This window comes from Podarcis cretensis, assembly GCF_951804945.1.
Source record: "Podarcis cretensis genome assembly, chromosome: 13".
Taxonomy (NCBI): domain Eukaryota; kingdom Metazoa; phylum Chordata; class Lepidosauria; order Squamata; family Lacertidae; genus Podarcis; species Podarcis cretensis.
Window position 1 is genome coordinate 44,240,464 of NC_137182.1, and position 13,883 is coordinate 44,254,346.

The 13,883-nt window shown below is 42.3% G+C and overlaps 2 protein-coding genes across 2 annotated transcripts in view; one reads left to right on the forward strand and one right to left on the reverse strand.

The window, feature by feature from the left end:
- LOC307201991 (vomeronasal type-2 receptor 26-like) overlaps window positions 1-13,883 on the reverse strand; it is a 139,822-nt gene that overhangs the window by 70,310 nt on the left and 55,629 nt on the right. The window lies entirely within an intron of this gene.
- LOC307200473 (vomeronasal type-2 receptor 26-like) lies at window positions 2,205-11,141 on the forward strand (the record flags this gene model as incomplete). The annotated part of the gene is made up of 6 exons (XM_079949013.1): window positions 2,205-2,327; window positions 4,649-4,940; window positions 6,160-7,020; window positions 7,535-7,762; window positions 8,547-8,673; window positions 10,240-11,141. Exons 2-6 carry the CDS (start codon window positions 4,812-4,814, stop codon window positions 11,139-11,141), a joined length of 2,247 nt encoding a protein of 748 aa, XP_079805139.1. The 5' UTR covers window positions 2,205-2,327; window positions 4,649-4,811.

Sequence of the window (13,883 nt, forward strand, 5' to 3'; positions counted from 1 at the left end):
ATGATGCCTCCACTGTCAGAGGCAGTATGTCCTCAAATACCAGTTGATCAGGGAACAAGAGTGGGAGACTGCAGTTGAGCTCATGTTCTGTTTGCAGGTTTCCTGTAGACTTCAGACTGACCACTGTGAAAACAATATCTCTCTTGGATTTCCTTGCCCAATATCAGATCATCTCCTTCCAGAGCTGCATGACACAAATCTTCTTTGTCCATGTGTTTTTAGGCAGTGAGATGCTCCTGCTGGTAGCCATAGCAATTGACCAGTATGTGGTCATTTCCCATCCCCTCCATTATGCCTTGCTCAAGAGCTGGCCTCATTGCATTCCCTTTCTCCTTGCCTCCTAGGCTGGTGGGCTCCTCCATGGCACTGCACTATTGGGTTTCATTATTAATGTGCCTTTCTGTGGGCCCAAACAAGCGGACAGTTTCTTCTGTGACCTCCCATTGGTCATCAAGTTGTCTTACATTGACACAAATCCCTTGGAGGTCATGATGGTCACCAACAATAGAATTTTGTCATTAGTGTCTTTTATTGGCCTGCTCATCTCATACGGATTCATCCTCTACACAATCTGCTCCCAAGGTCCATCTGAAGGAACCACCAAGGCTGCCTCCACATGCACCTCTCAACTCATTGTGGTCAACATGTGCTTTGGGCCCTGTTTGTTTATTTACCTGCGTCCATCAGCCCGGTTCATAATTGATAAAGTGCTTTCAGTCTTCTATACCTGTATCACCCCCTTGCTAAACCCAACTATCTATGCTTTGAAGAACAAGGAGGTAAAGGCTGCAATCAGAAGCCTTTCAGCAAGGCTTTATGGGCAGGTTTCCACTCAGGGCCATCCCCACCACTAGACAGCATGAGGCAGCCACCTCTAACAGCTGATTTTGGTTGTCACAGAATGGTCAGTTATTTAATTCACTGTTTCAATGCATTTATACAGGGTGGAAAAAGTGAATAAGGAGAGGTTTTTCCCTCTCCTGATTGTATAACCCACGCTCATTCAATGGAGCTGAAAAGGACGTAATTCTTTATATTGCACACTTTTGAACAATAGACTTTGCTGTCACAAGGGATTGTCAATGACTTGGATATATTTAACAGATTCATGGAAGTTATGGCTATCCACAGCTACTACACATGATGCCTCCACTGTCAGAGGCAGTATGTCCTCAAATACCAGTTGATCAGGGAACAAGAGTGGGAGACTGCAGTTGAGCTCATGTTCTGTTTGCAGGTTTCCTGTAGACTTCAGACTGACCACTGTGAAAACAGGATTCTGAGCAAGATAGGCCTTTGATCTCATTAAGCAGTGCCCTTCTTATGACTGCTAGGATTGGATTGGGTAAAGGAAGATGAGATCTATCTTTCATGGCTGTGTCTTGAATTTGGCTGAAGGCCAATGCAAATTGGGTCATGCAAAGCTTGGGCCAAGTTCAGGAAAGACAAGCAGAGGGTAGGATAAGCAGAGTGATCTGGAATTTTCAGGGTTTGAGTGGTGGGTGGAAAGGTTGCCATGGTCTATTTCACCACCATGTTCCCTGCAGAAACCTCTGCTCAGCAGCTGGTTTGGGGGAGGATTTGATCCTGCTGGTTCCAGGGTGCTCCTATGCAACAGCACCCATCGGGATTCAATTCCTGTTCTCAGTTGGGGACGGAGGAAGGGGACAAATCATCTCCTTTTTCAATATATGAAATAACACAAAAAATATAAATTAAACTTTGATTGCTGTGCATGGATTGCATTTTTAGAATATGTGTGTGTTATGCTATAATAACATGTTCCCTTTATTCAAAAACAGTTGCCTCTCCATATTCAGGGAGAGTGTTCTGTCTAAACACCCGCAGTTTCTCTCTACCTCCAATTGCCAGTTGGTTACAGCAAGGATATTTATTTATTAATCACTCATCCTTCACCCTATTAAATACAGTTTAAAACAACATTAGACAATCTTTCAGGTTTCTGGATCCTAGGCTGTAGGCATCAGTGGAAGGTCAAGTCATTTTGGTAATGGGGACAGAAAATGGCACAAATGTGAGGGCTTTACACAGTTCCATAACCCTCAACCTGGGGTGACCAACCAGCCAGGACTCTAGGTAATTTTGGGTTCAGGTAGAGCAAATAGGGTGCCCAGAATACATCGCTCATTCGGTCTTTGGCGAGGCGCTACTTCACCCAACGCTTGAAGACTGGGATTACACCCAATGGCATAACCACCAAAAGTTTTGAAGTTTTGCTACTAGGAAGGCAAAACCTATGACCAATTTGTCTACAGGCAAAATCCTTTGCAGCTCTGAATATGGCAACCATAAGAAACCATAGTAAGGTCAGCAGGTAGAAGAAAAATAAAGCGGTTAAACGGAATGATGCTTAGGGAGAAAAGCGATGTTAGATCATGACCTGAAAAGGAAAATACATTTTACAAGCACGATAATTAATTGACCTGAATTGTGAATGGAAGTAAAAAGGGAGGGTGGGAGGGTGTCGCTCTTCACCCATCCGTGCTGCGAGAGCCTCCTGCAAATGCCCTTTTAAGCCTCATTGCCAGGCCAGACGAGACAGCAGCCAATGGCTACAGCCAGCAAAGCATGGAACTCCAGGAGGCACCACTGACTGGCCCATTTATGGTGCCTTTTGGGTTGGAAAGACCCCTGCCTTTTGAGATCTACCGGCCAAGGAGAATTCCCCTCCAAAGGCCAGCAAATGTGTGTGCCTAGGCCATGGGGAAGGAGGCTGAGAGTGAGGGGTCATTGCCACATGGTTGATGTGGATCCAGGTCTACTCGGTCAAATTTCAAGATGCTGACAACACCGTACTACATGTTGGAGTCTCCATTGTTTACAAGGTCTTCTATTATGAACTTCTAACTTCACCAATACACCACTGCTCCCTTATTATCCACTGAAAGGGAATTAAACACAACAGTTCCGAATATGTGACAAACACATTTTCTTCTGCAATTCCACAGGGGTTCACAAGCATTGAATAAATAACTAAATTAAAGCTTGGTTATTAACAGGGCTATAATTAAAGCTGCTGCTTCTCAAAAATCCCTCTGGACTTTCAGGGGCCACTTGCAAAAGTAATGGAAAGGATACTAAAATTATCCAGAATAATTTAAATAGGGTCTGGGATCCACAAGTCTGATCATTCATACCCCCAGATTGCATCGTCTCAGGAAACTTAACTACCGTTCAAATGAGAGAATTTTTATTTTGGAGAAGCTAATTATAATATTGCCAGAGAAATCATGGGTTCCATGTAGAACAGACAGTTGCCTTTGTATTGCGAATGGTGGTTTTAGTGTTCTTGCTGCTGGAACTGATTTCTTACAATGTATGTCTGGCTCACATAGCAAAATGCAGGCTCCAAGGTCCACACCATCCACTTCACACGTATCATCAGCCAGGAGAGTTCCTCATTGGTGGCATTGTTTCCCATGGTGGCTTCTTCTCCTCTCCAGCAACATTCGCTGAGGAACCCCCACCAGCGCTGCCTGAAGAGCTTGTGTAAGAACTAAGCCACTCATTTATTACATCCGTGTAATGATCAAACCTAGAGTTGCAGCCTCAGAATAATGACTGAGACTGCAAACGTTTAAACTTTTACCTGGGGAAATGCACTTCAGATATCAATGGGACTTATGCTGGTGCAGAAAATTGGAAGGAATCTCTTGTGAATTAAGAGAATACAGGAGAAATTCCCATTTCTGGATAGAGAAATGAATATAAATGTATTGAAATGTATGCATGTTTGTGGGTTTGTGGTCTTTGAACAGCAAATTTTGATAGACTTTATCTGAACTACTAGAGTCTTCTGAAACCGAAGGTTCTTATGCTTTTATTTTCTGAACTTAGATTAAAGTTTGTTTCAGCACTGAAAGGTACTTATTATGAAGTATAGAATTTAGTGAATTCCAACAACCATCACTGACTCACGAAAATGAGGTCAGTGCAGAGAGAGACCAGAGACATTGTAAGTGTCAGAAAAAGATCTCAGACACGTAAGGGAAGACGTCCTATTACCCCACATTAGCAACCCCTACTCAAGATACTATTAACCTTAAAAGATTGGTACAAAAGTAACAACATGAATTTCAATAGGGACAATTGCACAAATCTAAGATGAGGAACACTTGGCTTGCCGGTAGTACATGTGGAAAGCTTCAAGGGATCTACCTCAACAGAAGTATAGCGTCATGATCAAAGGAAGCAATAATACTGCTCTATTCTCCCTTGGTCACCTGGAGTCCTGTATCCAGCTCTGACCACCACAATTTAAGAAGGATATGTATTAGCAAGCTGATACATGTGCAGAGGAGGGCAAGAAAGATGGTCTGGAAACCAAGCCTTGTGAGGAATGGTCGAGGGAGTTTCATATATTTAGCTATGGTGAGACTGAGGGGAGGAATGATAGCCATTTTCAAATATTTCAAGGGCTGTCACCAGGATGATGGAACACACTTGATTTCTCTTGCTCCAAATCAGAGTATTCAAGTTACAAGAAAGGAAATTTCAACTAAACATCAGGAAGAACTTGCTACAGTAGAACAGGCAGAGGGTAAACCCCCCTGAACTCAGTATGATTAACTATTGTGTAAAAGGAAAGATCTGTTTCTGCTGATATAGTTTGCAACTCTCATTCTAGGGTGGTGCCTAAGGGTTACCAGCACATCGTGGCCTTGGCATTTGCAGTCAAGGAGATCAATGAAGACCCTCACATCTTACCCAATATCACCTTGGGCTTCCACTTATATGACAGCTATATCAGTGCAAGGAGCACATATCTTGCCACACTGCTGCTTTTATCCATGGTGAAGAAATTTGTCCCTAACTATATATGTGATGTTGAAAATAATCTGACTGGGGTCATTGGGGGACTGGATTCTGAAATCTCCTTTTATGTGGCCACTGTTTTGGATATCTATAAGATTCCACAGGTAGGACACCTATGTACAATACCTCTATTAGCTTGTATAGAGGAAGAGGCAGGTTCCTCAGCCTCAGTTCTGGGTGAATATGAAATTGGAAGTACAACCATGTACACCACCTTGAGTTCCTTTGAAAATAAAGGTGGCACATAATTGTAATATAAGGAAACAAACAGACAGACAAACCTGAATAAAGGGGATGTTTGCAATACCTGAAAAAATATGTAACTTTCCCCTGTCTTACACACACACACACACACACACACACACACACACATTTAGATCACTTATAGTATATACCAAAGGCCGCTGATGGGACAGTGGGCTTCTCTCTCACCAACCGTTTAACATATTTGCATCATTATCTGCTGAATTAGGAGGGTATCTGATATGAGTTGCTGATGGAAAGGGGGAATTGCTTACAGGATAAAATCAATAAGATTTTAGGTGCCAATGGAAAAAATAGTACAGGAGGGCATGTCAAATAAGCTGCTGGGGAAGTGGGGGAAATGCTTACAGCTAAAAACCCTTACAGGTAGGAGCCTATTCTATTCCTCCTTAGCACACCAAACATAATGAAAGACACAGAGAGGTTATGGGAAATTGCAGATAGAATCCAGTTCCGCAGGAGTACAGTGATAGTAGTTAGCAGCTGGTTCACAAGTGAAATAAACGCTCATAAATAAAGTCTGAGAAGAATCAGCACAGTTTTGCTATCTGATGGGGCATGTGCATCATGAAGGAGAAAGACGAAGCTCCAGAGAAGAAATGTGCATCTAACCCAAGTTGGAATTCTGACAAAGCCAGATAATGTCTAGGAAATCTGCTGTTTGGGGCATGGTATGATCCCCCATCCAGTTTTATCCATTGTACCAGACCCTGCCAAATTTTGCAATGACATAAAAAAACTTTTGTGTGTTTTTAAGTGAAGTAGACACAATGCCCTGCTCCAGACATCAATGCGTTAAAAAGATTCATAAAAATAATATAAAACAGACACAGTTCCCTTTCCAGTCATCAAATCAAAGGTTTAAAAATGAGAAAAGGGAGATGATCCCAGTTTTCAGCTCAATTGCATAAGTGTCTTTTGTAAAACCGAGAGAGAGGCAAACAAACCCTGAAACATTAGCAAAGGGCATATTTGACTAACAGGGTTCACCTCATAATTTATATGAATACTGCGAAAGGAATCTACTTTGTCTCTTCTATTCTTCCATTTGCTTTTTAGCTCATTTATGGCTCTGCTCCAGTGATGAATGATAAAAGTCCAGGGCTTCCCTTCTACCAGATGGCAGCCTCAGAAGCCCTTCAGTATGAGGGAATTCTCTCTTTGCTTCTGCATTTCAGGTGGACGTGGATTGGAGTCATTGCAACGGACAATGACAACGGAGAAAGATTTGTGCAAACTATTTCCCCAATATTTACCAAGAGTGGTGTCTGCTTTGCATTCCTAGAAAAAGTCCCCAGTTTAAGTTTTATTTCTGAAATTGATGGCATGCTACAACAGGGGGCAAGTATAAATCATAAAATTTTTAGCAGCACAGCTAATGTAATAGTTGCCTATGGAGAATCTTATTCCATGGCAACTTTGAGATATCTTCCATACCTATCAGAACATGATGACATGTCATACAATATAAAAAGTAAAGTATGGATAATAACAGCCCAGGTTGAGTTCACTTCATTTGTATTTCAAAGGAATTGGGATTCAGGAGTATTCAATGGTGCTATAGCCTTTGAAATTCACTTCAGAAACCCACCAGGATTTCATCAGTATGTTGTACACAGAAACCCTTCCAGCACACATGGTGACAGTTTTATCAGGGACTTCTGGCAACAGGCCTTTGGATGTGCATTCCCAGATATCACTTCAGACAAGGTGGAGGGGAATATTTGCACCGGAGAAGAGAAGATGGGGAACCTTCCTGGATCATTTTTTGAAATGAGCATGACAGGCCACAGTTACAGTATCCACAATGCTGTATATGCCATGGCCCATGCTTTACATGCCATGTCCACATCCAGACTCAGGCACAGAGAAATGGCATACAGAGGGAGAGGGAAGAATCCGAATCCACAGTTTTGGCAGGTAATAGGCTAAACATCCTCAACTTGAAGAGGCCTGTTATTCTCCCACAAGGTATGGGTTTCCAAAGTGTTGTCATCTTGCTCATTCATCTCAGACATGAAAAAGCACTTTTATGAAAGAAGTTGCAGACCACTGATATGTTACTGCATTCACAGATAAGAAGCGTCAGTAATGGTCGAGAGCGATGTTCATGATTCTCTCTATCCCATATACACAAAATCCTCCCTCAGAGCAGGTGGTCGCACAAAACTGTGGTGTCTCCTGAGATGAAGAGGGCCAGAGGAAAACAGGTGTGGGCCGGGGCATATAAAGAAAGCTTGTAAAAAGGGGGAGAGGGAGAGAGAGGGATGTGGGAGAGAGAAAATTGATGTTCTCTCCATGCTTGGACCTGAATCCACTAACACTTGACTGAATCACCCCCACCAATTGCTGTAGGTTTTTCCTACAGGAAGAGAGAGAAAAAATGCTCCATCCTCCCTTTTCCAAACAATTGCCTTTTCTGTTTTCTATCTAGCTCCATCACTTTCTGAGAAGTATCTCATTTAATAATACGGCCGGAGATGTGGTCTTCATCAACCAGAATGGAGAGGTGGTATCTAGCTTAGATATTGTCAATTGGATTATATTCTCCAACCAAAGTTTGCACAGAGTGAGCGTTGGGATGATAGATTTGCAAACTTCTCGAGACCAATCATTCATCCTTGATGAAGATGCCATAACATGGCACAGTTGGTTTAATCAGGTAGGACCACATTATTAGATAATTCCAAAGAAATTCAATATTAACTAAGCAATGATCATACACCTGTATGTCTGCTCACTGTCTTTGAAACTGCATGCTCCTGCGTAGAACATAACCAATGCATACAGAGAGCCAGTGAGGTGTAGTGGTTAAGAGCAGTAGACTCGTAATCTGGTGAACCGGGTTTGCATCCCCGCTCTTCCACATAAAGGTGCTGGGTGACCTTGGGCTAGTCACACTTCTCTGAAGTCTCTCAGCCTCACTCACCTCACCGAGTGTTTGTTGTGGGGGAGGAAGGGAAAGGAGATTGTTAGCCGCTTTGAGACTCCTTAGGGTAGCGATAAAGTGGGATATCAAATTAAAACTCCTCCTCCTCCTCCTCTTCTTCTTCTTCATCCAAGTACCAGGTTAAGAGCCAAAACTTACTGCTAGAAGTCGCTAACGGAATAAAGGCAAATATTTTATTTTATTATATTTATAAATATTTTATAAATATTTCTTAACAATTATAAAATACTGATTTTTAACTGAAGAAAAGAGGATAGATAAGCCCCAAGATTTCACCTTTCTGGCTAACAGGTGGGGAACAATACCTACACATACAAGAACAATAGAGGGGGTATCAAATTACTTCAAACATTTCTACTACTAAAAAAAATAGCCATTCTACATATTGCTGAAATTCTGACTCAGCTTAGTAACATAGAGAGGGGCCCAGGAACATGAAGATTTCCAAATTCATTGTTCTCTTGCTGATCCTTCTGCTCTTTCATTTACGGAATAGACTCGGCCTCTTTCTCTCTGTACTGAGAGATGTCTTCCAGGATCCAGCAAGAAAGTGAAGGAGGGACAGCCCCCTTGCTGCTACGATTGCATCCCATGTGCAGAGGGGAAGATTGCAACCCAGGAAGGTAGGAGGAATAAAAAATTAAATAGATCCAGATTCAGCACTAATAATCGAAAGGTGTTGTAAAGATGGCTGAATTTTCTTTTCAAAAGAGATAATCTACTGTGTGTGTGATCCTGCCTCATTGCCTTTCAGATAGTCTAAATATGCCAATCAAATGACAATGACCATGCATTGAGAGTAATTGGATGGTATGTGGTTCAAAGCACTTCTTCTTCTTCTTCTTCTTCTTCTTCTTCTTCTTCTTCTTCTTCTTCTTCTATCACTCATAGCCGAGTAAGATTGTCTTCCCTAAACACGGTTTTAACAATGAGTCTGTAAGTGACTGTGGAGGCCAATTCTGAATCCACATGTCCTTCCACAGTGGGGGCATTGGTTTCCAGATGAGAGTTGATCATGATGTGGATTGGCCAAGCATGCCTTTCTCTTTGCACGTTTCTACCTCACGTCCTGAGCATATCTAGAGGGGGCCTTGCCACTCCTTCTGACTTACACGGGCTGCACCCAGGCTAGTGTGAATAAACATTCAGATGGCAATGGCTCTGGCTGTGGCACTTACAGGACCACATAGCCCTGAACCAATTAAATTCAAGAATACTGTAGTAATTAAATACAATGCTACCTCGGGTTAAGAACTTAATTCGTTTTTGAGGTCCGTTCTTAACCTGAAACTGTTCTTAACCTGAGGTACCACTTTAGCCTCCCACTGCTGCCGCTGCTGCCGCTGCTGTGCGATTTCTGTTCTCATCCTGAAGGAAAGTTCTTAACCTGAGGTACTACTGTACAGAGAAGCATACCATATAAGGTTTTGACATATTGAGCATGCTCGGACTGTGGTCAGACTAGAGTGAAATACAGTGGTACCTTGGGTTAAGTACTTGATTCATTCCGGAGGTCAGTTCTTAACCTGAAGCACCAATTTCGCTAATATGGCCTCCTGCTGCTGCTGTGCCGCAGGAACACGATTTTTTTTCTCATTCTGAAGCAAAGTTCTTAACCTGAAGCACTATTTCTGGGTTAGTGGTGTCTGTAACCTGAAGCGTATGTAACCTGAAGCGTATGTAACCCGAGGTACCACTGGACAATACTAAAGTGTTATCCTGCAATAAAAGTTTAGCAGGGCACGAGGAAGCTCCTTTGTTTAAACTGTAATTTGGACCAATCATAAGGAGACAACAAAGTTCCATAAGAGGAAATGGGGTGAGGGAAACAAAGCGTTTCTATTGGATAGGAAATTTAAACTTAATGGAATGTGTGGAATTTGTGCCAAATGTATAAAACTGTTTGAAACTCTTTGTATGACATTTAGCTGTTTTAGCGAGTTATTCCCAGCTGAACCTTCTGCACAGAACGAAACACTTTGGACTACTTTCCCCCTCACGGTCTCATGTGGTTTATTGGCATATCCATGCGATAGACAAAGCTTAGATTGCAACAATACCACATTACAGAGCATCAGGCAGTACTAAACATGTGCTTTGATTTAAAACAGAGCTCTATTCTTCTCAGACAGTAAGTAAACATTTCAGGAAGCTAAAATATATGACCTAATATATTTGTTTCTCCCCAGATATGAATGACTGTAATAAATGCCCAGACAAAGACTATCCAAGCAGAAACCGTGATGCATGTCTACCCAAGGATATCAGCTTCTTGTCTTATGAAGAACCTTTGGGCATCAGTTTAGCCTGTTTCTCTCTTTCCCTTTCCTTGATCACAACTTTGGTACTAGGTACGTTTATAAAACACCACAACACACCCATGGTCATTGCAAACAACCGAAACCTCACCTACACTCTGCTCATCTCTCTCCTGCTTTGTTTCCTTTGTGCATTGCTCTTCATTGGCCGACCTGAGAAGGTGACGTGCCTCCTTCGGCAACCAGCTTTTGGTATCATCTTCTCAACTGCTGTTTCTTGTGTCCTGGCAAAAACCTTGACAGTGGTTTTGGCCTTCGTGGCTACAAAACCAGAATCCAGGATGAGGAAATGGGTGGGAAAAGGACTAGGCCACTCCATTCTCCTTTCCTGCTCCATAGTCCAAGTAGGCATATGTACTGTGTGGCTGGCAACCTCTCCCCCATACCCAGATGTGGACATGCACTCAATGACTGAAGAAATGATACTAGAATGTAATGAAGGGTCTGTGGCCATGTTTTATTGTGTCCTCATCTACATGAGCTGCCTGGCCACTGTAAGTTTTGCTGTGGCTTTCCTTGCCAGGAAGTTACCAGACAGTTTCAACGAAGCCAAGTTCATCACATTCAGCATGTTGGTCTTCTGCAGTGTTTGGCTCTCCTTTATTCCCTCCTACCTGAGCACCAAGGGAAAATATATGGTATCTGTGGAGATCTTCTCCATCTTAGCCTCTGGTGGTGGGCTTCTGGGTTGCATCTTTTCCCCCAAATGTTATATAATTATTCTGAGGCCTGAGCTGAACAATAGAGAACAGCTAATAAGGAAGAAAATTTAAAAAAAATACTAAACCTGCCCTTTGCCCTCTTTCGTGCTTTTCTCTGTGTGTACAGCAGAATATTTGGAAATATATGTTCAATTGCTGCCTTATATAATTTTTTTATGTACTCCAAATTTCCATAGTTCAATGGAGAACAGCTAATAAGGAAGAAAAATTAAAGAAATGAGAAAATGTCATCTGCTGTATGTTATGTTTTTCTCTGTGTTTACAGTGGAATATTTGGAAATATAAGTTTAGCTGCTGCCTTATATAATTTTTTTCTAGAATCCAAATTTGCATAGTTGAAAATTCATTTGTAAAATTGACTTATTTGCTTTGAGGAAAACAACCAAACATTTACACATACATTTTTCTCTTCTGTGCTGACAAGAAGACTCAGAGCAATTCTTGTCAAAATATAAGATAAAGGAACCCCTGACCATTAGGTCCAGTCGCGGACGACTCTGGGGTTGAGGTGCTCATTTTGCTTTATTGGCCAAGGGAGCTGGCGCACAGCTTCTGGATCATGTGCCTTGCATGACTAAGCCGCTTCTGGCACACCAGAGCAGCACATGGAAACACCATTTACCTTCCTGCTGAAGTGGTACCTATTTATCTACTTGCACTTCCTGCTTTTGAACTGCCAGGTTGGCAGGAACAGGGACCGGGCAACGGGAGCTCAACCCATTGCAGGGATTTGAACCACTGACCTTCTGATTGACAAGCCCTAGGCCACCCGCGTCCCTGTCAAAATATGCATGTAAGCAAATCTGTATCTAGCCTTAATTCTCAAAGATAAAACTTGTCTCACATCTTTCAGCATAATGGGATCTGTGAAACTGTACTATTGCAGGCCATGGAATATTTGAGTATTCATTTATTTTCTGTTGTTCTGTACTGCTTACAGTCAGATTTCATCATCAACCTATCCATACTCAAGATTGTAGAGATATAAGATGATCCTCTTGAATCAGGCCAATGGCCCAGCTCGTACAGCAGCCTGTACTAACACTGACCAACCAGATTCCTGTGGGAAATTGAAATACTTTATTGTCACTGTACCACTTGTTTACAGTGAGATTAAACATTCAAGCTGCATCCAAAAGCAAATGCACTGTCTCCACCATTGTTTCCTATGGCAGTGAGTTCTATAGATTATCTATGTACTGTGAAATAATTTACCCCATTCCACTCAGGGCCTTCCCCACCATTAGACAGCATGAGGCAGCCACCTCTAACAGCTGATTTTGGCTGTCTCAGAACGGTCAGTTATTTAATTCACTGTTTCAATGCATTTATACATGGTGGGAAAAGGAAAAAGGAGAAGTGAATAAGGAGAGATTTTCCCCTCTCCTGATTGTATAACCCAGGCTCATTCAATGAAGCTGAAAAGAAAGTAATTCTTTATATTGCACACTTTGGAACAATAGAGTTTGCTTGGGCCAAGTTCAGGAAAGACAGGCACAGATTGTCCTATTATGGGGTGGGATACGCAGAGTGATCTGGAATTTTTAGGGTTTGAGTGGTGGGTGGAAAGGCTGCAACAGTCTATTTCACCACCGTGTTCCCTGCAGAAACTTCTGCTTAGCAGCTGGTTTGGGGGAAAATTTGATTCAGCTGGTTTCAGGGCTCCTATGCAAGCAGCACCCATCAGGATTCAATTCCTGTTTTCAGTTGGGAGTGGAGGAAGGGGACACATCATCTCCTTTTTTAATACATGAAATAAGACAAAAAATATAAATTAAACTTTGATTGCTGTGCACAGATTGCATTTTTAGTATAGATGTGTGTGTTATGCTATAATAACATGTTCCCTTTATTCAAAAACAATTACCTCTCCATATCCAGGGATAGTTTTCTGTCTAAACAGCCACAGGTTCTCTGTACCTGCAGTTGCCAGTTTGTTACAGGAGGGATATTTATTTATTTATTAATCACCCATCCTTCACCCTATTAAAAACAGTTTAAAACAACATTAGACAATCAGGTTTCTAGGTCCTAGGCTGTACAGAGCTTTAGGCACCAGTACCTGGTGAAGTCATATGGGTAAAGGGGGCAGAAATTTGCACAAATATGAGGGCTTTGCGCAGTTCCATCACCCTCAACCTGGGGTGACCAACCAGTCACGACTCAAGGTAATTTTGGGTGCAGGTAGAGTTAATGGGGTACCCAGAATACATCGCTCATTCGGTCCTTGGTGAGGCGCTACTTCACCTAACGCTTGAAGACTGGGATTGCACCTGTGGCGATCACACAGGGCCCCCGGACGTTTCACGGTCTATTGACCCTCTGCCACCACTGCGGTTGCTTTCTTCGCTGCCACCACCCCGCTTCTCACGGGGACACACGGAGTCCAGACAGTTGTTAATGTAAACAAATAATCAAGTTTATTTTTAAGTGCAGGAATAAGCATATGGTGTCGGTTTATTTTTCTCTTGTCAGTTTCTTAAATCTTAGTTCCTACAACTTCAAACTGAGTTATTCCCAACTATCTATCTAACTCCCTAACAATTCCTCTCACTCCCTCACAATACAACTCAACCAACCCACTGCGTATTCCACCCTCTTCCTTCTCCAACCCCCAAGCCTCAACTCCCAACTCCCAAACCTCAACTGCCTTTCAAAACCTCCCACTCTATCTTTTACTCCCCCCTTGCATTCTCACTGGCCAATCACATCACACCCATTTTAACCCTTTCCTTGACCCATCCTAGGAGGCAAATGCCACATTCCTCCCCCCTTAAGAAGATTGACTCAGGA